Here is a 24,520-nt window from a genome sequence, read left to right as displayed (position 1 = left end):
CTAAGTTTAGACTGCTCTGGCCATGGCCATGGCTGATGCCAGCGGCAAGAAACCTCCCAGAGGGAAGCAGAAGAGGTTGTATTTAAATTCAAAGTGTCTTAACGGCGCCCTTTGAATAGCAGGGCGATAAAGCCCTTTGTATGCGCCTGGAGCAGAGAAATGCAGGCTGCGGGGTGCTTCACTTTCTGGTTCCTCCTGTCTTGGTGCAGGGAGCAGCCACACCAGGGCTTGGGGTGGGTGTGAAGGAGCTGCTCCGCTCTGGGGCTTCCCAGATGAAGCCATTCCTTGCTCCCTCTCTCCCGGGGCCCTCGCCGGGGCCGTGGGCTCAGCCCGGCTCCTGCACGGGGCAGTGTTTCACCGCTGGCTGGAGCCGCAGGGCCGGGCCGGGCGTGGGGCAGCTGGGAAACGCTGTGGCCCTTCCCAGGGCTCTGCTCAGCCAGGGCAGCCCTGGGAGGAAGGTTTGGGGGAGGTGCTTCCATCCCACCCAGGGCTGAGCCGCAGGCAGCGCGGTCAGGTGGGTGCTGGGGGGCACCCAGGGTGGCATCTGCAGCCTCTCAGGCTTCGGCTCCAGGAGGAGGGTGACTGTGGTGGTGCTGGTTTGACTGGGGAGTGTTGGTTGGAATCCATTGCCTCTCTGGAAGGAACACAAATGCATTCTCATTAATATTCCCCAGGGATGGCTTCCATGAGCAGCCTCTGCTGTGCTGGGGAGCGTGGGCAGGGCTGGCTGGTGCCTGGTGCAGGCTCTGCTCACCCCAGGGGGCTCAGGGGGCTGTGGGGGGATGAGGTTCCTTGGAGCTCGTGGGGCTGGGATCCCTCTCCCTGAGCACCACTCCAGCCCTTCCCTGCTCCTCTCAACACCCAGGGCCGTGCCCAGGGTGTTGCTGCCTGGGGAAGCTCTGTGCTGTGTGGCTGGATCCTGGCAACAGCAGCTGAGTTTTCCAGGGTGGATGAGGCAATCGCTGCCCCCAGGGTGAGGTGGTGCAGTGGTGGGTGTGAGGGCACACCTGGCGTGGGGATGGCAGCCTGCTGTGCTGGCAGCCCTGATCTCTGGGGCTGGGGGTGGCTGTCACCCACGACCTGCCCCCCAGCATGGCCACACAGAGCCAGCCTGGCTGGGTCCATGGGGAGCACCCAGAAAGCAGCTCCTCTCTGCACCCCAGCTGCTTGCTGCCACCTTTCCCACCCCATCAGAGCCTGTGGGTGGGAACCAGTGCAGCTGCTGCTGCTGGGGGGTGGTGGTGGGTGGGCAGTGGGTGCAGGCAGGGTGCTGGTCTCCATGGCATGGGGAGGAGAGCAGCTTCCTGGCAGCTCTTCCCTGCTGCTGGCAGCGTTGGCAGCCCCCATCCTGCATCCCAAGCAGCCAGGCTTGCAGCACCCCTGCTGGATGCTGACCTCGAGTTCCCCTTTCTCCTTCCAGATGCTCTTTCTCCAGGCTTGCTGAAAGCTCCAGGCTGAACATCTCAGGGCTGCCCTGGTCTGGGGGAGCTGAGCCGCCTGGGGGGAGTTTAGGGGTGTTCAAACAGCCTCCAACTTGGAAACAGCCTCTAGCTTGGCACCAGCAGAGGAGGTTCCACCCCTGGCAGTGGTGGCAGAGCCCAGGGGGTTCCTGTCTTGAGAAGCTGAGAGGTTTCATTTCCAAGCTCATCTTGTGGGAGTTTGTTCCTCTGGATGCATCCCACCTGGCTTGGGGGGGCCAGGGAAGGGGATCCTCCAGCATCAGCTTCCCAAGGAGATGTGTGGTGGGCCTGGGAGGCTGGGTGGTCAGATTTGGGCTGTCTGGCTGTGGTGAGATGAGTCCCTGGGTGTGAGGTGAGGTGTGCCCAGGCTCTGGGGCAGGGAAACCCAGAGGCTGGTGCGAGGGGAGAAGTGGGGAGGGAGGGCTGCTGGGTGAGGTGGCTGGGGAGCTTTGGGGTGAGGAGTGAGCTGCCGCTGCTGGCAGGATGAACTGGGGGCTCCCTCCTGCTCTGCTTGGATCCACCAGCAGTGGCTGTGGGTGTCCTGTGTTCGTGCCTGCTCCCTGCTGCTGTGGCCTTGCAGGGCTGGGAGTGCCCCTCCATCCCCCCCCTGCTTTATCAGTGATCTGGAGCAGTGGGTTGAGGCGGTTGGCTGGGCACTGCCAGCTCACAGCTGTGCTTTCTGCTGTCTCCTGTGCACACCAGGCTGCATTTCCATTCCTCATTTCCTGTTGGATTCCTTTTCCCCCTGGTGAGCCCAGGGCGGCCGGCAGGCAGCCGGCACCGTGCCCGTGGTGCCCCAGCAGCTGCCTGCTTCCCTGCCCTCCGCTGCTGGCACCAACCACTTGTTGCTGATGCCAGGGAAGCTCTACCAGCCTCCCACAGGTGATGGCTGCTGTGTTTTGCACCTCTGCAGCTCCTTCATAGGTCTTCTGCTTTTCCAACCTCTACTCTTGCCCCCTGGGAGCTCTGCTGGGACCTTTCTTCCAGCTGCCCCTGCCCATGAGGGCAGAGTCACAGAGTCCCGGAGTGGGGGAGGTTGGAAGGGACCTCTGGGGATCACTGAGTCCATCCCCCCTGCCAGAGCAGGAGCACCCAGGGCAGGTCACACAGGAACACATCCAGGGGGGTCTTGAAAGGCTCCAGAGGAGACTCCACCACCTCCCTGGGCAGCCTGCTGCAGGGCTCAGCACCCTCACACCAAAGAAGTTTCTGCTGGTGTTGAGGTGGAGCTTGCTGGGTTCCAGCTTGTGTTTGCTGCCCTCATGCTGTTACAGGGCACTCCCCCTTGGCCCCCTTCTTCTTGGCATCCCCCCTTTAGCTAAGCATTGCTAAGGCCTCCTGCCAGTCTTCTCCAGGCTAAATAACTTCAGGTCTTTCACCCTTGGCAGTCTGGGCCAGGGCCACCTCTGCCCTCCTCTTGTCCCAGCCCTTGCTCTGCCCTTGCTGGCTCCTCCCCAGCCATGGAGCTGTGCCTTGGTCCCTTGGTGGGATCTTTGTGCTGACTTCTGGTTGTCTCAGCTCAGGTTGTAACTTCTGCCTTGCCTTTTATTAATCACTCTTGAGGTCCTTGGTGGCCTTTCAGAAGTGCTTTTGCCAGCAGCTGCTTTTTCCCTGTGGGGAACTGTACACAAAGGCTGCTGTGGCATTGAGGTTGGCCTTGACCTTGGGGCAGTGTTTACTGTAAGGTGTCCTGGTAAAACTATCCCCTGGGAAGGACTCTTCTCCATGGGGAGCAGGGCCAGGCTGTGGTGATCCCACACCCTCCACGCTGCCTGCAGCTTCCCCACCACCTAATTAGCAGCCCCCTCCCCACCCTTTGGGTTCAGCTGGTGGGAAGATCACTACAAGGGGTGCTGGGGACAGCCTGGTGTGGCCATGACCCTGCTGGGGGGTGGTGATGGTGCAGCCATACCTGTGAGGCTCTCCTGAAGCAGAGGGATCCCACGGCCCAGGCTCTCTCCTCTCTGTGCCCAACATCCTTGGTGCTGCCTGAGCTGCCTCTGCCCCACTGCTGGTGATGGATAGATTAGATGGGTGGCTGGTTGGTGGGGAGGAAGGGCAGCATGGTTCCCCATGAGCCCTCCCCAGCTTGTGTGTGCCCCAGGGAGCTGAGCAGGGGCTGGGGTGAGGCTGGTGGGGGGCAGCCATGGCGCAGGAGGCTCTGTGGCCGGCGGCTGCAGATGCTGCACGTGGAGCTATTTCATCCTGGCCGGCTGCTTGGGATGCTTCTCATGCCTGCTCTGGAGGGCAGTTGCCAGGCTGGGAGATGCTGGGATTCCTCAACTGGTTGGGTGCCTGGTGGCTGTCCCAGGAGCCGGGGGCTCCCCCCTCAGATTGAGCCAGCTGGGAGCGATCCTCCCCAGGCTGGGCATGCTTGGCGTGCCGGTGGGGAGAGGGAGCTGGGATGCTTGGGGGTGGGGTCTGCTGACATCACCCTGGGCCCCCCAGGATGGGAGGAGGGAAGGCTTTTTCTCCCCATCACCATGGGGCTTGGGGACTTGGTGGGTGCTGGGCTGCCTGGCCCCACTCCTTTGTTGTCAGGGAGCAGGGCAGGAGGGAGGCCCTGAGCCCCTGCCCTGGTGGGTGCTGGGGGTGGGGGCTCGCTCGGGGCACCCACATCTCCCTCCTGCCCCTGTCACTTTGGAGCAGCTGCCTGCTTGCTGTGTCTGGTGCCTGTCCCAGTGGTGCTTGGTCTCTCAGCTCCTCTGCTGGGAAGGAGAAGACAGATAAATAGAGCAGAGCTGCTGGTGCTGCCCACTCCCCCACGCTGGGCTCTGCTCTCCATGCCCAGGCAAGGCCACCCCCTGCAGATCGTGTCCCTGCTGTCCCCTCCACCTTTCCTTCTCCCAGACTTTGCCAGGGAGAAGCAGGGACATTTTTTTTCCTCTCCTTTAGAGGAAAATTCCATTGTGCTATTTTTAGTGGTGACAACTTTGGCTTCTTGCAACAACTTCATTCTGCTCCTGGCTGTGCTGGCAGGCAGGGGGGGGTGGGATGTCTGTGGGACCAGCCCCACTATGCTGGGGCTGCAGCTGGGCTGGCTGGTGAGGAGGGCACCACTACAGCTGGGCTGGTTCATGTTGGGATGGGGCCAGTCTCTTGTCAGTGGTGCCCAGTGATAGGGCAAGAGGTGCTGGGCACAAGGCTGACCAGAGGAAGCTCCATCTAAATGTGAGGAGGAGCTTCTTTACTTTGAGGGTGGTGGAGCCCTGCAGCAGGCTGCCCAGAGAGGTTGTGGTCTCCTTCTCTGGAGCCATTCAAAACCCCCCTGGGTGCTCTCCTGTGCAACCTGATCTGGGTGACCCTGCTCTGGCAGGGGGGAGGTTGAACTGAGATGGTCTCCAGAGGTCCCTTCCAACCCTCCCCATTCTGTGAAGAGTGGCCACCCACCACCAGCTGCTTGGGTTCCTCCCTTGGGTGGCAACAGGTCCCCTGAGTGTCACCTCCATCCCACCCAAGCCTGGTGGTGTGGAGGACAGGGATTGGGTGGGGGAGGACCCAGCCTTGGTGGTTCTGTGATCTGTGATTTAAGGATGCTTCTCCTCCTCCTGTTTCCCCCCCAGAGCTCCCAGAGTGATTCTGGCTCTGGGCAGGCAGCTGTCAGGGGCACAAACAGCAACTGGCCCCTGGGGTTTGCTCTGCTGCTGGAGGAAAGTGATAGCCCTGCTCTGTCCCCACAGAGGTGTCTGTCTGTCTGTCTGCAGAGCTCTGGGGCAGCAGGGCCCTGTGCCCCCCTCTGGGGCTGCTTGGGGGTGGAAGTTGATTCTGTGGCTCCTGTGGGGCATTGCTGTGGGGTGCTGCCTGCTTTGGGAACGGGGGATCTGCTCCCCCCAGCATGTGGTGAGTTGGAGCATCACAAACTGGCTTGGGTTGGAAAGGACCTTCAAGATCATCCAGTTCCAACCCCCTGCCATGGGCAGGGACAGCTCCTCCCAGCCCAGCTTGCTCAAGGCCTCATCCAACCTGGCTTTCAACACCTCCAGGCTTGGAGCAGCTTCTCTGTGCAGCCTGTTCCAGAGCCTCACCTCCCTCATGGGGAAGAATTTCTTCCTGATGTCTCATCTCAATCCAGCTCCTTCCAGTCTGAAGCCACCACCCCTGGTCCTGTCACTCCCTGCCTTGGTGCCAAGTCTCTGTCCTGTAGCCCTCTTCAAATCCTGGAAGGCTCTTCTCAGGTTTCCCTGGAGCCTTCTCTTCTCCAGGCTGAACAACCCCAACTCTCTCAGCCTGGCCTCACAGCAGAGGTGCTGCAGCACTCAGGTCATCCTCGTGGCCTCCTCTGGACCCACTCTAACAGTTCCACATCCTCCTGGTGCTGGGAGCTGCAGAGCTGGAGCTGGACCTAGCGCTGCAGGTGGGAGCTGGGGATCCTTGTGCTGGTACCTGCAGTCAAGGGGCATCTCTGTGCCAAGATGCAGGGAGCTGCCAGCCTGGGTTGTGTTTTGGTGGGGTGGCTTAGCTCCTGCAGCACCTCCTTACCCTGGTTGCTGTCTCCTCCCTTCCAGCAAAGCTCAGATGTGTCTGGGGTGTGCCGGGAGGGCTCTGCGCTGTGCGGTGCGTCCTGCACTCTCTGCTCTTGCTCAGTCTGCTGGGACCTCTCTGGAGAGGCAGTGGGCTGACAGATCACACTCTGCCTCCATGGCAAGCACATTGCAACACCCCTGGGGATTGTGCTAGCATCCTTATTGTTATTTTGGTTCAGGAGAAGTCCTGGGAGGTGCCTGGGGGACCCCAGCCCTGCTGAAGGGCGGCGATCAGCCAGGCAGGCACTGGGATCCCTTTGGGTCAAGCAGGGCAGGCTCCTGCTGCCAAAAATCCCTTCAAAAGCAGCAGATCTCCTTTTCTGCTTCCTTGCTGCTGGTGTGGGGCAAGTGGGAGGGCTGGGGGTGGCAAAGGCAGGAGGGATCATGCTGTCCCGTGCAGGCACTTGCTCCTGGGGCTCACCTGGGCCAGTTTTTTCCCCACACTTGATGGCACTTCTCTGGTGCCAGAGTCACCAAAGTGGCTTTCCCCGTGAGGATGGGGACCCACCGACTGCACTTCCCACATCTTCTGCCTTCCAGCCATAAATCCTTTTGGGTTTTTGTTTCCTTCCCCTCCCAATTCCCTCCAGCTCCTTGCTGGAAATATCCCCGGGACACACAATCCCTGAAAGCTCTGGCATGGAGGAGGGGAGGGGGGAAGGGATGCCGGGAGCCCTGATGGTGTGGGGCACTTACTGGTAGCTCTGGGCTCATTTGCAAAAAGGGGGGTGGCCTCAGCCCTGGGAGGTTTTAATGCTTCATCAAATAAGGAAACAGGAGGGCTGTGCCCAGCCGGGTGGTCAAAGGGCGATGGTGGTGAGGCCAGCGGCGCTGCTGGGGCTCCTGGGTGCCCCGATGCTGCCCGGCTGAGGAGAGGGCTGAGCTGGGCTGGAAGATGGACTTGGAGAAGTACAAGAAATTCCTGGATGGACTTGGCACCCTGAAAGGTATTTCCAGCCGGGCTGGTGTGGCCGTACGGGGAGGAGGAGGGAGGCTGAGCCGCCGCCGTGTCACCTCCTCCCGGCACAGCTCCACCATCTGCCATTGATTGCTGGTGGAGGCAAATTGAGGAACCCCCCCCCCCACCCTCCTGGAACATCGAGGAGTTGTTGGCTTCCCACGGAGGCAGCGGGGAGGGGTGGTGCTTTCCACGGCTCCGCTTCACTTCCCTCTTTTGTCTTTTCCTTGGATTTGGAGCGGTGTCTGGGCACAAAGCGAGCGCCGGGGCAGGGGCTGAGCCAGCCCCGAGAGCCGAGCAGGGGGGCAGGGGCAGCTGCTTTGCAAGGAGCAACTGGAGAAGGGATGGAGCTCGAAATCCAGCCCCAGGGAGAGGAGCTGCCTGCCCTTCCCAAGGGTTGGGGGCTGATGCAGCTCGGGTGGGGGTGGTTTTGCCCGGCGTGGCTCCGGGTGGAGGTGGGTGCGTGGCGGTATTGGGGCACGAGTCGGCGATTTTTCTCCCCTCTCTGCTTTCCAAACCCCTTTCCTGGTGCTCTGCCCTCTCCTGCCTCGCAGCTTTGTCCCCTGAGAGCTGCCTGTGACACTCGATCGTGCTGGGCCAGCCCCTGGCAGGTGGCTGGAGGCTGGTGGCCATTGTCCGTGCTGCAGCAGGCAGCCAGCCGGGGCTGTGGGTGAGGGCTTGGTTTACTTGGTGCTCTGGCTGCAGCAGGAGGGGCGAACAATTCCCTTGCTGTTCCTCCTCTTTTCCCTTTCTCTGTGGCCTCAGGTTGCACCAGGGGAGCTTTACATTGGGCATCAGGAAGACATGTCTTCAGCAGAAGGATCAGCAGGCACTGTCCCAGGCTGCCCGGGGAGGTGGTGGAGTCCCCATCCCTGGGGGGGTTTGGATGAGGAGCTGAGGGACACGGTCTGAGAGTTGTGCACAGGGAGATGTTAGGCTGTAGTTGGACTCCATGGTCTGAAGGTCCTTTTCCAGCCAGGAGATTCTATGACTCTTCCTTTCTTTTTCCCTTCCTTGCTGTCAAGAGAAGCTTTTTGCTCCGAGCCTCCCGTCCCGCTCTTGGGATTCACCAGGGCACTTCAGGGCATGGCTTCATGGCCACAGTGGTGTTAGGTCAATGGGTGGGCTCAGTGATCTTGGAGGTCTTTTCCAACCCATTCTATGATCAGGCAGGAAGGTGGCAAGCAAAGCAGAAGGCACCCAGGATGCCATTGCCTGCCATTCAGTGACATTTATTGACTCACCCTTCTTTATTTTACGGCGTGGCCTCGGCACAGCTGGGCTGCACCAGCTGATCCTGCCCTATAACAAAGGTGAATCAATTCTGTGTTTGATTTAGCTGGGAGCCAAAGGGAGTTGTCACCCTGGCAGGCTGGCAGCCTCCCCACCCTCCCGTGCCGTGCTGGGGCTGACGTGGAAGGGTTAATCCGGCGGCTCAGCGGCTGACAGCTGCCCTGAGCCATCGCCTCCGGCAGGAATATCCTTCCCTCACATCCCTGCTCACATCCTTCACTTTCTTAGCCTGCCTGTCATAAGTTTTTCTTGAGCCTCATTGCAGCTGGCACTGGGAATCAGTGGGGAAGGAGCCCTGAGCCTCCAGCACAAGGCTCTCAAAGCAGGATGGATGTGGAGCTGTTAGAGCTGGTCCAGAGGAGGCCATGAAGGGCTGGAGAGCCTCTGCTGTGAGGATAGGCTGAGAGCTGGGGAAGGCTTCAGCTTCTGGTGGCCTTCCAGCATTTGAAGGCAGCCTCCAAGAAAGCTGGGAAGGGGCTGTTTGCAAGGGCAGGTAGCACTAGGGTCAGGGGAAATGGTTGGAAACTGGAGCAGGGGAGACTGAGGTTGGACATTGGGAAGAAGCTCTTTACTAGGAGGGGTGGTGGGACAATGGAATGGGCTGCCCAGAGAGGTGGTGGGGGAGACCCCATCCCTGGAGATGTTCCAGGTGAGGCTTGTTGGGGTTCTGAGCAGCCTGCTCTGCTTGCAGATGTCCCTGCTTACTGCAGGGGGGTTGGACTGGATGAGCTTTAAGCTCTCTTCCAACCTGGCTGTGCTGGAGGTGGTGGTCAGCTTGTCCCTTGGCCGTGCTTGTCTCCCAGTCTGCAGCCCTTTGGTAGCTGGAGCAGGGATGGGTGCTGAGGTTGGGTGCAGTGCCCCCAGTCTGGGTTTTCTTATGGGTGCTGCTGAAGCTCCTGTGCTTGAGGAGGAGGTTCAGGGCTCCAGCTGCAGCTCAGCACATCCCCCTCCTGCCTGCAGAGCGAGGTGGGAGCAGCCGAGATGACATCAGGAGTGACATTATGAGTAGGGTTTGCAGGGTGACTGGTTCCAGGAGCTGAGCTGGCAGCCAGGTGCTGCCCAGAGCCCTGCTGGCAGCGCTGCCTGCCTGCAGCAGGGCACTCCTGGCACTCTCTGCTGCCATGAGCAGAATGGGGAATGCGAAAACCACCAGTGGCAAGTCCCCGAGAAGCCAAATCTCTGCTTTCTTTGGGTCTGGTTTGCTGCCTCCAGCCCGAGTGGGGCTGACTTGCTGGCTGCCACCAGCTGTGTCTGCTGCAGCCTTTGTGGTTTTGATCACAGAATCACAGGGTTGCTTTGGTTGGAAGAGACCTTTCAGATCAAGTCTAGGCATTAACCCAGCACTGCCAGGTCACCACTAAGCTGTGGCCCTCAGCACCACAGCCTTTCAGTTTTGCCAGGCTTGGAGACTCCACCACTGCCCTGGGCAGCTTGGGCCAGGCCTTGACAACCCTTATTGGGGAAGAAATTGTTCCTCATGTCCAACCTAAACCCGCCCTGGTGCAACTTGAGGTCTTTTTCTCTTGTCTTACCATCCAGAAGGTGCTGGCAGGGAGATGGAGGAAACTGGGCACAGCTTATTGTGGACAGGGGAGTCAGGGAAGGGACAGGAAATGCTTCAGTGGCCTTAACTTGCACCTTGGGGAGGTTTAGGTTGGATGTCAGGAAAAACTTCTTCACCAAAAGAGTTCTCCAGCACTGGAAGAGGTTGCCCAGGGCGGTGGTGGAGTCACCATCCCTGGAGGTATTCAAAAGCTGTTTGGATGAGGCGCTTAGGGACATGGTCTGAGAGTTGTGTACAGGGAGTTGTTAGGTTGTGGCTGCACTCTGTGCTCTTAAGGTCTTTTTTCAACCAGGAGATTCTATGACTGAAGGTAGTGAGATGGCTCTTTGAGTAGGCACAGCAGCCCCTTTCACACTGCTGGGGTGCTTCCCAGGGGTGCCAGCCTTTGTGGGCACCACTGAGATGGAGATGGCTGTGCCATACATCTCCCCGTGGTGGGTTGGCGTTTGCTGGGTAGCCAAATGTGCTCTTCAGCCCGCCCCTGGGCTGCAGGGCAGGACAAAGCTGGAGGGAAGGGAGAGGTTTTATTGCTGGAGAGGTTTCTGTTCCCTTCTCCCCCCTCATCTCTATTCATCTCCCCGGGGAGGTGGAGACAGCAGGATATTGGAGCTGGGAGCATTTCATATGTAAATGTCTGTGTGTGTAAGTCCAGGCCCCTGACCCCCGGCTGGCTGCCAGCATCCATCGCTGTCAGCCCTGCTGGGTTGGGGGTGAAGGGCTTGGAGAACATCCCAGTGCACCACTGGGATGGAACTGGGAGGTCCTGCCAGAGCCCTGCTTCCACGCTGGGGGACAAAGGATGCTGCCGGGGGCTGGTGGCCGCCCCAGCATCCGCTGCCGCGGGGGCTCGGGGGTCACCCGGACTTTCCATAGAGCCTCCAGCTCGGGTTTCCCGGGGCAGCGGCTGTCGCGGCCCCGAGGTGACAAAGAGCCGCGGGCTGGGCTCGGCAAACTCCATTTGATTCCCAATGTGTTGCTGGGTCACTTGCCCCGGCGGCACGGGGCCGCCCGGTTTCGCTTTCCGAGGAGTTGTTGTTTACTTGGGCGGCCAGGCTCAAACCCCAGCCTCTCCTCAGCCCTCTCCTCAGCGCTCCGCTTAATCTCCTGCCTTCATCTGACCTTGGCACTGCCTCCTGTTTTCCCCAGGGGAACCGGGCTCAGATTTTCTTCCCCCGTGGCCAAGCAGCCGGCCGTGGGGCTGTGCTTGTTCCTGCCGAGCTCCTCCTGGCTCCTGTGCCCGGCTCTGCCGCTCGGGAGGAGGAGTTGGGAGGTGCAGGACACCGCTCCTGGAGGGCTCTGGAGGATCTGAGCAGGAGGCTGGTGCCAGGGAGGTGCCAGGGAGGTGCCACAGCTGGTCCCTGTGTGCTGCTGTTGCCGTTGCCTTTCGTGCCATCATGTGATGGCTTCGCCGAGGAGCAGCCCAGGCCGGGGCCACCCAAGGTGTTTGGGTGTGATAAGACTTCCAGGGCCACCATCTGCCCTGGCCAGCTCGGGTGGAGGCCTCGGAGTTTTGGCTCCTCTGGCATGTGTCTCTCCCGGTCCCTGCTGTCAGTGCACAGGAGGAGGGCCTGGCTGCTTGCTCCCAGGGAAGTGTGGTTGCCTCCCCTCCAGCATGGGGGTAGATTCAGATTGGATGTCAGGAAGAAGTTCTTCCCCATGAGGGTGGTGAGAGCCTGGCACAGGTTGCCCAGGGAGGTGGTGGAAGCCTCATCCCTGGAGGTTTTGAAGGCCAGGCTGGACGTGGCTGTGAGCAACCTGCTGTAGTGTGAGGTGTCTCTGCCCATGGCAGAGGGGTTGGAACTGGATGACCCTTGAGCTCCCTTCCAACTCCTAACAATTCTGTGGCCACCTTGTGAAGTGTCCCCTGGGTGAGCACAGCCAGCTGGGGGGAGTCACAAGCTGTGCCCTAATGGAGGTTCCCCAGCAACGTGCAGCTCTCCCACCACAACCTGGTGGTGCCAGAGCTGGGTTTTTGCTCCAGGAAGGTCCAGCTCAGCCCTCCTAGGAGCATCTGAAGGGCTGGGGTGGGTGGGATCCAGCAGGTCTGGGTCTGTGCTGGAGTTTCAATGGAGCAGGCAGAGCATAAAGTTAGCAACTGGATTATTTCTTTTGCTTTTTTCGTGGGGATTAAGTTTCTCTGCGGGAGAGCAGGTCTCTAGGGAACAGAAGTTTCAGGCTCCTGCCTCTCCCCTCTTTGGTTGGGGTTTTTTTTAATCCCAAATTCCTCTCTGCTGCTGCAAGCCAAGGTCGGGAGCCGGCGGCGGCAGCTGGGAGGGATGAAGCATCCCTCCAGAGCACAGCACAGCCAGGAGTCGAGCCCCAGCGTCAGCCCTGGGAGCCTTCCTGCTCCCTGCAAGCAAGCACGGGAGGACCAGAGCCACATCCAGATCCTGCTCCCCAGCCCTGGCTTCCTGGCAGGGCTGGGACTTCCCATCCTGGGTGGGAGGGTGCTGGGGCTGGCCGGCAGAGCTGTCACCCCCCTCCCCCGCGGCGCTAATCAGGTTTCACACTGCTTAGTTTGGGACATCTAATGAGATCAGGGCTCAAGGTTGCTGCCTGCCCTCTGTTTGCAGGGGAAAAAGGAGAGAACCGGCAGCTTCCTTCCCTCCCATCCCCGGGGACTGCACATCTGTCCTGGGCAGGCTGGGAGGGGTCATGGGTCCCCTGTTTGTGGTCGTCTTTGGGACAGGATGAGGCCACTCAACCCCTGGGCTGCTCTGTTGGGGTTGAAAGTAGCAAAAGGCTGGGGGGGGGACGACGACATGACACAGCTTCCTACCAGCAGCTTGGACTGCATGCTTGGGCTGTGGGCTGCACCCTTGGGTTGTGAGGTGAACTTGGACTTGATGCTTGGGCTGCAGGGAGTGCTCCTGGGGGGCATGCTTGGGCTGCAAGCTCCCTGCTGCTTCCCTCTCAGCATTTTGCATCACTGCTTGGTGGGAGCAGTCCCAGGGGGTCTGAGCTGTTGATGGGCCCCATCACAGCCCAGTGTGGGAGATCCCATCCCTGCCACCCCCCCAAGCAGGCTGTGAGCTGCTGTGTGGAGCCTGTGCAAACACAGCTCCCGAGCCTGCCCCGAACAAAGCCAGGCCAGTTCCCACCAGCACAACCTTTCCCCATTTCTCCTGCTGCCAAGCAGCCCTCGGTTGGCGTTGGAATAACAACCCTGAGCCGAGACACCAGGCCTTTTGTTAGCTGCTAGAAAGGAGGTTTGATGACGGCCAGCCCTCGGCTCCCCCCCTGCAGGGCTTTCCTGCTCCCTGAGCCCCTGCTGTGGGCAGTGCAAAGCTTGGCCTTGAGCGACCAACGATCAGCCCAGGGCCAGGCTCTGACCCCCAGCTCCCCTGAGCTGGGCTGTGCTGGGCTGCAGCTCCATGCTGCCCTGGGGTCTGGACCCTCCTCAAGAGGGGCTGGGGCTTGAGGCTTTGTTTGGAGGATTTTTCCAGGATTTAGGATGTTTAATGGCAGAATTGCAGAATGGTTTGGGACCTTTAGAGATCATCCAGTCCAACCCTCCCCTGCAGTCAGCAAGGACATCCCCAACCAGAGCAGGTTGCTCAGAGCCCCAAACAACCTGACCAGGAATGGTTCCAGGGATGGGGCATCTACCACCTCTCTGGGCAGTCTGGGCCAGGGTCTCACCACCCTCATTTCTTCCTTCCCTCCAGTCTGTATCTCCCTCTTTGAGTTCAAACCATGCCCCCTTGTCCTGTCACAGCAGGCCCTGCTCAAAAGTCTGTCCCCAGCTATCTGTTCAGCCTCTCGAAGCACTGAAAGGCCACCAAAAGGTCTCCCTGGAGCCTTCTCTTCTCCAGGCTGGACATCCCCAGCTCTCCCAGCCTGGCCTCGCAGCAGAAGGGTTGCAGCCTTCCTCTCATTGTTGCCCTGGGTGTGCTCAGCCCCTCTGCAGATGGTGGCACCGCTTGCAGGCTGCAGCCAGGCCCTGGGCTGCTGCCTGGCACAGGGCTCTGCTGCTCACCTCTGCCAGGGCTTCCCTCACCTCTGGCAGTGGGGTGTTTTTGGGTGGGTTTTTTGGTTTGTTGTGCTTCTCTCTCCACGGAGAGAGGTGCTGCTGGGGTGTGCTGGGAACCTCGGAGCAGCTGTTTCCCCAGCCACAGAGACTGCAGCTTTGTGGAGGTGGTGTCCCCGTGGCCGGAGGGGCAGGGAGGGACCTGGAGATGGCATCACCACCTTCCTCCTCCCTCTTCTCCTCCTCCCCCAGGCTGGGAAGGGTGCCACCTCACCATGTCAGCACAGGCCCCTGGGAAAGCTTGCAGACCTGTGTGTCCTCTCGCACATGGGTGTGCAAGCAAGGCCTCCTCCTGCCCACAGCTGCCAGGATGTTGCTCACTCCCCACAAGCCAAAAGATTTTTCTACTGGGAGACCTTTGCTGTTCCTCCCCCTGTGCATCTCCATCCTCTTTGTCTCTGGCACCACCTCCATCTCCTCCTCCTCGTGCAGCAGCTCTGTGCACATCAAAGGTTGCCCTCACCCCTTGGCTCACCGCTTTGGTCTGTGCCCTGTGCCAGCTGCTGCCTGTCCCCACCACCGAGTCCCAGCCTGGTGGGGCTTGGAAGGGACTCTGGAGGTCATGCTAAAGCAGGGTCAGCTTCTCCAGGAGCATAATGCCCAGGTGGGTGTTGAAAGTCTCCAGGGAAGGAGACTCCACAACCTCTCTGGGCAGCCTGCTCCGGGGCTCCAGCAGCCTCGAGGTGCTGCCTCCTGCCCTCTCCTCGTGGGGTGTGATGCCAAGCAGTCGATGCCAGCTCAGCGGGGTCCGGTGCTTTCCCGGAGCCTGGACTGCCTGTTGATGGCATCACTGAATGAGCAAGCACAGGAGGGCTCCCTGCCAGCGTCCTCAGAGGGGGTGACAAACCAGAGGAGGCTTCTGAGAAGTGGGAAGCGATGAAATAATGCCTGAAGCGCTGCGTCAGCAGGATCCCAGCGGCCGTCAGCTGGGGAGCCTGCCGGGCAGGAGGGTGGATTTAGGGAGCTTTGTAACACCAGGGAAGAAGTGGTGAGATCACCCTGGCCACCTCTTCAGCCTGACCTGCTGGGTTTGCTGCAGGGAGGGAGGGTTCAAAAGCCTGGGCAGTGTTGGAGAGGAGCTGGGTGAGATGTGCCTTGGGGTGGCACTGCGTGCACGGGGCTGGGCAAAGCTGCTGGCTGGTGCTGAGCTCCATGCTGGAGGAGGAGGTTGGGGCTCTCAGGTCACCTGCTTGCTCAAGGCCCCATCCAACCTGGCTTTGAACACAGCATCTCCCAGCAGTGAGGTGATCCCCAGGGCCCTGTCCCACGTCCCAGCAGAAGCAGCTGTGCTGTGGGAAGGGAAGTTTGTTTGGGTGGCTTTTTTTAAGCTATCATTCTTATTTTGGTGCCCTGCTGTCTGCTGGAAAGGGGAACATCACCTCCTCTTTTATCAGCACTGCTTCCTTTCTCCTCTTCCTCAGAGTTCAGATCTCACTGCTGGTGGGGGTGGGGGTGGTCTGAGGCTTTGGCAGCCTGGGCAGCTCCTCCACTGAGAGATCTGCAGCTGAGTATTCACTTGTGCCACCCTCTTGATGGAGATGCTGGTGTGGAGAGGGCTGGTGGAGAAGAGAATCCAAACCCAGGATTGGATGGAGACTATCCAGGGCTGGGTGGGGATGATCCAGGTCAGGATGGGGCTGCCTCAGTCATTGGGTTGATGTCTTTTCCAACCTTAATGATTGTTCAGTGTCAGACCCTGCAGACTTGTCCCCATCCATCCTGGCATAAGCTTTTGGGCTGTGGTTTAGTGAGCATGGTGGTGCTGGGTTGATGGTTGGACCTGATGATCTTGAAGGTCTTTTCCACCCTTAATTATTGTTCAGTGTGGGACCCTGCAGACTCGTCCCCATCCCTCCTGGCATGGCACTTAGTGACCATGGTGGTGCTGGGTCGATGGTTGGACCTGACGATCTTAGAGGTCTCTTCCACCCTTCCTGCTGGATGGTTTGATGACGCCACGCTGCGGGATGATGAAAGCCGGGGGGAAACGTTTGAACGTGGGGAATGCTGCTGCTGTGCCAGCAGCCAGAGGCAGGCAGGCAGGGCCGGGCGCCGGCGCTCGCCGGCTGGCGAGAGGCTGCCGGGCTCTGCCCGCACACGCAGGGGCTGCTGATTCACCGCGGGGAGAGGTCTCCCCGAGCCAAAGCAGGGGAGCTGGTCCCGCGGGGCGGCGTTGGGCAGCGGCAGGAGCCGTGACCCGCTCCGTTTTCCACCTTGTGCTTTGTTTTAATAGCCTAGATCACAGGAGACGTCATCTTTGTTCTTGCTTCCCTTTCCCAGGGCTGCTGGCGCCGGGGCAGGGTGGAGCTGAGCCCCCGCGCCCCAGCGGGGTCCTGCCTGTGCTTGTCGGCACTGGGGGGGTGCTCCGGCACGAACCGGGGTGCGCCGGCACGTGCGGCGGCCCCGGCACCCAGGGCTGCGTCTGTCTGTCTGTCCGTCCGCCGCTGCCTCCCCTGCGAGCAGGCTGCAGTGGAGTGGCTTTGGCAGAGCTCTGGGAGAAGCTTCCCGAGGTTCCCGAGTGGGGAATGCTGTGATCCAAGGGGAGATGTTGCCCCTGGCTGAGTGTGAGCTCTGTACCCCCCGAGTTTGGGGGTTAGGGGTGCAGTGAGTTGGGTTGAGTGCTGGGCCAGATGGGCTTAGCCAAGCTGTAGGAGAAGCTTCCCGAGTGGGGAATGCTGTGATCCAAGGGGAGATGTTGCCCCTGGCTGAGTGTGAGCTCTGTACCCCCCGAGTTTGGGGTTTAGGGGTGCAGTGAGTTGGGTTGAGTGCTGGGCTCTGCAGATGGGCTTAGCCAAGCTGTAGGAGAAGCTTCCTGAGGCTCCCGAGTGGGGAATGCTGTGATCCAAGGGGAGATGTTGTCCCTGGCTGAGTGTGAGCTCTGTACCCCCCGAGTTTGGGGTTTAGGGGTGCAGTGAGTTGGGTTGAGTGCTGGGCTCTGCAGATGGGCTTAGCCAAGCTGTAGGAGAAGCTTCCTGAGGCTCCCAAGTGGGGAATGCTGTGATCCAAGGGGAGATGTTGTCCCTGGCCGAGTGTGAGCTCTGTACCCCCTCAGTTTGGGGTTTAGGGGTGCAGTTGTGTTGAGCTTACCCCAGCTCTAGGAGAAGCTTCCTGAGGCTCCCAAGTGGGGAATGCCATGATCCAAGGGGCAGTGCCATGATCTAAGGGGAAACAGTGAGCCTGGCTGAGAGTGTGTCCTGTCCCCCAGTTTGGGGTTTAGGGGTGCAGCTGGGTTGGGTTGAGTGCTGCCCCCCACCTCCAGCTGTCACAGATGCTGGAGTCAAGCTGGGCTCCCTGCCTCACTCTGGAGTGGGACCTGCCCCTGGAGAGGGCTTTAGCTGGGTGTCCCTGCTCCAAACCCAGAGTCTCCTTCCTGCTCCTCAGCAGTTCTCAGCTGCTTCCAGGAGTGACCCAGATTTGCCCTCTGAGCTCCCAGAAAGGAGGAAAAAACAACAGAAATTGGAAAGCAGAGGAAGCCTGGCAGGAAACCTGCCCCCTGTACAGCACTCACCAGCTTGTGTGCGCTCAGCACCGCTGCTGGATGGACCCTTTACCCTGCTGTGGGGTCAGGGGTGTCCCCTCCCCAGTGTGGGGTCTTCCCCCCCACCCCTCATCCATCTGGGGCAGAGAATCCTCTCTGTAAAACCCTGGAGGGTCCTCACAGCTGTTTCCACGTCCAGCAGTGCCCATTGTGGGTGATGGGAGGGGACTTTGGTGGGCTTGGCTGGGGGGGACTGTGGTTAAGACATTGTGTATGGGGGGAATGGGCTCAGACAGAGCCCTGGAGAGAGAGCCTCTGCTGCCAGCTCTGTCCGCAGCCACCATCCCCAGCGCCGTGCCCGCTGCGGCGTTTCCACAGTGCCACCTGGCTGCCACCTCCCGGGGCTGGGACGCTGTGGCGCTCGGCCAGAGCCCACGGGGCCTCCAGCGGCAGGCAGAGGACGTTGGAGCATCGCTGTGGCGCGGTCCGCCAGGGCGCTGGGGTCTCTGCACCCCGGGAGCGGTGCCGCGGAGCTCCGGCCGTGCCGGGTGGCCGCCGGCCGCTGCCCAGCAGCTTCCCCAAGTCATATAAGGAGATGCCGGAGCCGGCGGCGCGGAGCCGGCTGAGCATTACTCACCGGGGAGGCACATGGCGGGGGGGGGGAAGAATCAGTCCTGGACATGAGACTCTTGGCCAAAGCCAAGGGTGACTCAGCTCCGGGCGAGAGGCATGGCTGGAGTGAGTGGGGGGAGGGGGGTGTGTGCCCAGGGCAGTGTAGCCCCCAGAGCCCTCCCCGTGGGATACCGGCGCCGCTGCCAGGCAGGGCGCTGGGGGTGAGCGGCGCTGGGGGTGAGCGGCGCTGGGGGTGGGCGGCGCTGGGGGGGTGCCGCTTGGGGATCATGCACAAGGCTGCAAAATGCTGCACCCGGTGAAACAGGAGGGGCCCTGCAAGATGGGGGGCCCCCTGCTCCCCAGATTCCTGGGCAGGCTGGAGCTGGGTGTCCTCTCCCCACCCCTTTCCTTTCCGGGCTGAGGTGATGGTGGCAGCTGAGGAAGCTGCCGTGCAGGGAATGAGCTGTTTGTGTTTGGGCTGTGTGGGGTGGTTTCCATGGTGTGTGTAAGGGGTACCCTCATGCTGGGGGGTGCAACTGGCAGCTGTATCCGGGGCTGGGCAGCCCCTAGAATCTTGGAGGGGGTGGTGTCACCCCAAACCCTGCCATTGGCTCCCTGCACCCCGGATCTCCCACTGCTGGCTGGGTTGTGGCTGTTATCTGCTTCCTGCAGTGGCAAGAGGTGGCCAAGTGGCTTGTGCCAGGCATATGCTGGCAAGGGGTGGGGGTGGAGAAGTGTGTTCTATATATAAACCCAGCAATGTACATTATTTATACCTGTGCCTATATAGAGAGGAAGGAACAAATAGATTTGTATTTGTTTGTGTATTGAGAGAGTTTCTTCTGGCCCAGGCTTTGCAGCTGGCAGCACTCAGGGCACCACTGAAGCTCTTTGCTCTGAGGGTGGTGGAACACTGGGACAGGTTGCCCAGGGAGGTAGTGATGGAGACCCCATCCCTGGAGGCATTCAAGGTCTGTCTTGATGGGGCTCTGAGCAACCTGCTGACTGCAGGGGGGTTGGACTGGATGACCTTTAGAGAATGATGGACCTAGAGTCCCATCCAGATTGGTCTAAGTGACCTTTAGGGAGAGGGGGAACTAGAGTCCACCCAGGTTGGTCTAGATGACCTTTAGAGAAAGAGATGGACCTAGAATCCCATCCAGGTTGGTTTAAATGACCTTTAGAGAGAGATGGACCTAGAGTGCCTCTAGGCTGGACTAGATGACCTTCAGGGAGACCCTTCCCACCCAACCCATTCTGTGACTATGATTTTTATTGACCCCTCTGCACATGCAGCCCCCAGGAGCTACCAGGCACCCCTAGGTACAGCCAAGGGGAGGGGATGGAGCAAACCAACTGCTGCTTCCCATTCTCTTTTTTTACTGCCACATTCCAACCCCCCCCCTTGTCCCCATCCCCTCTCAGCCTTGCAGGCTGCTATTTGCCCTGCTCAAGGTGGACCGGGGGGGCCCATTTATGGTGGCCTTCACTGCCTCCTGCAGCCTTTCCCCTGCCTTAACAGAAAGCAGATTGCTTTAGATGAAAACTATGCTGGGATATTTTTCATCTGGGCAGGGCTGGAGCTCTGGAAAACATTGCAACAGCAGTGAGCCCTGGGGTGGCTCTCTGCATTTGCTATCACCCAGGCTGTCAGGAGGTGGTGGGTGGTGCAGCTCCGAGCCGCAGCGATGCAATCTTTGGGCCTGTCAGGTTTAACTTGCTGTGGTTTCCTTGGGGGGGCCCTGGCCAGCTCGGGGCTGTTGGGTTTTGGGGAGCTGCTCAAGGGTTATGAATGCAAGAGAAATCTCTGCTTGCATCTGGGTGGCACACACACCCCAGATCTTGGGTGGTTTCACCGTCACATGTTGTGGAGCTGCTGGTGGCTCCTGGCTGAGTCCTTCTGGGAAGGTAAAGGCAGAGGGGGGTGGGGGGAAAGAAAAGCATTGATTCTGTCCAGCTTTGAGTCCAAAGCTGACAGCTGGCTGAGGATGAGCCAGGTGGCCAAGATGGACAACAACATCTAGGCCTGCAGGACCAGGGCAGGGATTGTCCTCCTGTGCTGTCCACTGGTGAGTCCACACCTGGAATCCTGGGTTCAGTTTTGGGTCCCTCAGTCCAAGACGGACATTGAGGGCTGGAGCAGGTCCAGAGAAGGGTAACAAAGCTGGGGAAGGGTCTGGAGAACAGGGCTGGGGAGGAGCAGCTGAGGGAAGCTGGGGTTGTTCAGCCTGGAGAAAAGGAGGCTGAGGAGAGACCTTCTGGCTCTCCACAGCTCCCTGAAAGGTTGGAGTGAGCTGGGGTTGGTCTCTTCTCCCAAGGAACAAGGGACAGGACAAGAAGAAATGGCCTCAAGTTTCACCAGGGGAGGTTTAGGTTGGACATGAGGAACAATTTCTTTCCTGCAAGAGTGGTCAGGCATTGGACCAGGCTGCCCAGGGCTGTGGTGGAGTCCCCATCCTTGGCAGGACTGGAAAGCTGTGGAGATGTGGTGCTGTGAGGGCCATGGTTTGGTGGTGACCTGGCAGGGCTGCCTTGATGGTTGGACTCCATGATCTGCAAGATCTCTTCCAACCCAAACAATTCCATCAGGGTTATTCTAAGGGTGAATTTCTGGCTGGGGTTGTGGGGGGGGGAACCTGTCCCATGGAGGCTCTGAGAGCAAAGCAGGCTTTGCAAGGAGCTTCTCCACCCAGTTCTTTTGTGGTTACAACAGAAATCAGGCTGGGGTGGGTAACAGCCACCCTGCTCTCGGTTTCCCTGGGCTGTTTCTGTGCCTCTGCAGCCACAAACGGTTCTGAGAAGCAAAACAACCAGAGGAGGAGCCCTCAGCACCCTGCTCACCCACCCTTCATCCCTGGGGTTGGGCTGTGGGGTGGGTTTAGGCTATGCCTTTAAAATCAGCTGCAGATTTGGAGCAGAAAAAACAGACAATATAAATAAATCACTCTTGGGTGTGAAAAGGAGAGCCAAAGGCTGCAAGGTCTTGCTGGGGGTGATGTGATGGTGGTGGTGAGTGGGTGCAGAAGGGGCCAGGAGGTGGCTGAACCTTTGCCTTTAATGTCAGAGCACCTTTTGTGGGTGTTTGCCCGAGGACTCCGGGGGTGTCCTGGCAATGAAGGCATCAATAGAGCATCCAGGGTGGGTGAGGGAGATGTGCTTGGGGTACCCAGCTTGGTCTCCTTCACTTTTGCCCCTCTTGCTGGGCAGAGCGTTTCCTGCAAGCAGATGGGCGCTGGGTCCAGCCCGCGGTACCAAACCCCAGCTGGCATCTGCCTGCTGCTCCTCCCGTGCCACCCAAGCGCTGCCCACCTCTCCCAGCTGCTCAGATCCCAGCTGCCCTCACCGTGTTGGCATCACCGCGGGCCGGGGCGGCCGGGCCGTCACCCAGCGGGGTGGGCTGTGGCTGGGTGCCTCTCGCAAGCCCCTCCGTGAGGAGCAGGGCAGAGCCGCTGCGGCTGCCGCCGGTCCCCGCTCGCTGCGGCCGCGGCCGAGCTTCCAGCGGGGCCGGGAGTGGAAGCTGAGGAGGTGACGTCTCTGCTCTCCCCCCGGAACGGGGAGGGGGGGGTCGGGGGACGGCAAAGTTTGGCCGCCTGAACGCCGAGGGAAGATGTTTGAGCCGGCCTGACGCTCGCTTTCTGCCTCTTCCCACCCCCTCCCGCAGCTCCCAAATCTCCCTGGCCCCGTCCCGGCGACGCTGGCTGCCCCCAAGCCCTGCCAGCTCCGGGGCTGCAGCCAGCTGGAGGCAGAGGCACAGGGCAGGAAGTTTCCGAAGTTTCTACAGGCGGCAGCTCGGCCTCCCGGTCCCGTCGCCCTCCCGGCGATGCTGGGCTCTAGCAGCAGCAGCTTTGGGAGAAAGCAATTCCAAGCTGGGCTTGGGATAACGAGCTGGGAATAGGAGACGATGCCTCTTTCAGAGAGCTCCTATCTGCCGCCCGCCGCCTTTGTCCTCAGCCACGTCCTGGGCATCGCCGGCGTCCTGTACTGGAGGAGCCGGAGCAGAGAAGGTAGGGCTGGCCCCCGGGGGGGTCACTGAGGTGGCCGGAGTGCCACCAGCAAGGGCCGTGGCTTGTTCTGCCTCCCCAGGAGCCGTGGCAGCGGCGCAGGCAGGGCTGGACGTGGCCGGTGGGGAGGAGGGAGGGGAGGATGCGGTGTTGGGGATCCTCCCAGTGGCGCCGGTGCCCATGGAGGGGGGAGGAGGGCGGGGGGCAGAGGTTTTGGTGCCTAAATTTGGTCTCGTCACCCGTTCCTGGCCCGTGCTGGGGTGGGAGCATCTGGGATGGGGGGTGTCTGGCTGGGGACGAAGCTGCTTTTTGTCTCTCGGCACAAGCCCCACAACACGTGGCTGCTGTTCTGCCTCCTGGCTCCGGCTGCTGGCCAGGGAAGGGTTAGCCACCGGCAGGACGCGGCCCCGGCAGCTCCTTGGGAGCTGGCCGAGCAGCTGGGGCTGACCCTGCCTCAGTTTCCCAAAATAGGGCTTGCACATGACCTCTGCCTGAGGAGGGAGAGGGCTTGTCACAGGCATGTGTGATAGCTCCGGCTCCAGACAAGGATTCAGTAGCTCCTTCCCTGTCCCAGCCTCTTCTCCTGGGATTTGGTTGTTTTGATTCCTTTCTCTTTCTTTGCAGCGGGGCTTGGCCTCGCCCCTGCCTCTGCATGGGGCCTTTTCCCTCGGTCCGTGACCAATTCCCTCTTTTCTTTCACTTTTTCCATGCAAAAGAGCAGGCTCTGGGCAGCACACAGGGACTTTCCCCTAGATACTGCTGTGGGGTTGGGCTGGATGATCTCCAGAGCTCCCACAGGGACTTTCCTGAGGTATTGCCTCAGGATCACAGAATCATGGAGTTGTCAGGGTTGAAAGGGACCTCAAGGCTCATCCAGTTCCAACCCCCCTGCCACGGGCAGGGATGCCTCATACTAGAGCAGGTTGCTCAGGTATTGCTTTGGGGTTGGGCTGGATGATCTCCAGAGCTCCCACAGGGGCATCTCCTGAGGTATTGCTGCAGGGTATGATCTCCAGAGGTCCCTTCCCACCCCCTGCCATTCCATGGTTCTTTGGCACAACTCCTTCCTTCCTCCCCTAAAGCTACCAGGAGAGAAACATCGCTGCTGCGTTGCGCAAACGTGCTGCGGTGCAGGGAAGCTCCTGTCACACACTGACCCGGCCTGGCTGCAATCCCTTCTGGAGCCATGCTCTCCCCTCTCCCCTAAATTCACCTCAGTGTCCAGGCAGTGCTGTGCAGTGAAGTGCTGAGCCCCATCTAGGTGGTGTTTCCCAGCAGGACTCTCTCCTCCCTGCTCCTCACGCCTCTACCACCGACCTGCTGCTGTGCCCTGCCTGAACCACAGGAGGGTTTTGGTTGGAAGAGACTTTTCAGGTCATGGAGTCCAACCCTTAACCCAGCACTGCCAACTCACCACTAAATGATGGCCCTCAGCACCACATCTCCACAGCTTTTTAATCCTTTCAGGGGTGGGGACTCCATCACTTCCATGGGCAGCCTGGGCCAGGGCTTTTTGGGACAGAAATTGTTCCTCGTGTCCAACCTAAACCTCCCCTGCTGCAACTGGAGGCCTTTTCCTCTTGTCCTGTCACTTCTTCCTTGGGAGAAGAGACCAACCCTCACCTGGTTCCAGCCTCCTGTCAGGGAGTTGTAGAGAGCCAGAAGGTCTCCTCTCAGCCTGCTTTTCTCCAGGCTGAGCACCCCCAGCTCCCTCAGATGCTGCTCCCCAGCCCTGTTCTCCAGACCCTTCCCCAGCTTCTTTGCCCTTCGCTGGACCCCTTCCAGTGTCCTTCTTGGACTGAGGGCCCCAAACCTGACCCCAGTATTCCAGGTGTGGCCTCACCGGTGCCCAGCACAGAAGCAAGTCCCTTGTTCTAGGAAAACCCCCTGGGGCAAGTGCTGCAAGCAGGAGAAGCCTCAATTTCCTCCATCCCTCCTTCCCAGTTAAGGTCAGGTGAACCCACCCTGGGGGCACAGCATCCTGGAGGACAAGGCTCATCTTGCAGCAGCTTTTGTTGCCCTTTGATGCTCTCCCAGCTCCAGATCTCTTTTGTATCAGCCCTTCTCAGGTGTCTCTTCTATTAAGTATCTGGATGCTGGATACTTTTCCACCCCAGGTATCTCCTCTGCATTCTCCCAGGCTGAATCAGGCACCATTTCCTCTCCCTGTTTCGATAGGCTCTGGAGGTCCTGCCTGCTCTGCTCTCCTGTCAGGGTGCATTATGTCAGCTCCTGAGCTGGAAGCCAGCATGTTTTAAATACCTTATGCTCCTGAGCCAGCCAGGAGCTTTCTGTGTCAGAGAGTCATAGAATGGTTTGGGTTGGAAGGGACCTCAAAGATCATCCTGTGGGCAGGGACACCTTCCACTGGGCCAGGCTGCTTTGGACACCTCCAGGGAGGGGGCATCCACCACCTCCCTGGGCAGCCTGCTCCAGTGTCTCACCACCCTCACTGGAAAGAATTTCTTTCCCTCTTCTTAAAAGTACCACAGTAAAATACCAGCCCAACACCTTCCCATTCTCTGTCTTGAAGGGCTCAGGGCAGAAGTGGAGGCTTTCAGTGCTGAAAGAATTTGTTTCTAGGCATGAAGCTGTGACCAA

General features: G+C 60.0%; 1 protein-coding gene across 9 annotated transcripts in view; it reads left to right on the top strand.

The window, feature by feature from the left end:
* MACF1 (microtubule actin crosslinking factor 1) overlaps positions 1-24,520 on the top strand; it is a 186,907-nt gene that overhangs the window by 11,354 nt on the left and 151,033 nt on the right. The window contains exon 1 of one of the 9 annotated variants that reach the window (XM_068159201.1): positions 21,805-21,922. The exons of the other annotated variants lie outside the window; for them this stretch is intronic. Coding sequence (XP_068015302.1) covers positions 21,820-21,922 — 103 coding nt within the window. The 5' untranslated portion in view covers positions 21,805-21,819. Of the gene's footprint in view, positions 1-21,804; positions 21,923-24,520 lie in introns of those variants that run through there. 9 annotated transcript variants of the gene reach the window in all.

This window comes from Melanerpes formicivorus, unplaced genomic scaffold (assembly GCF_026170545.1).
Source record: "Melanerpes formicivorus ecotype bairdi unplaced genomic scaffold, bMelFor1.0.p_v2 SCAF_45, whole genome shotgun sequence".
NCBI lineage: Eukaryota > Metazoa > Chordata > Aves > Piciformes > Picidae > Melanerpes > Melanerpes formicivorus.
This window is presented reverse-complemented; position numbering and strand designations above follow the sequence as displayed.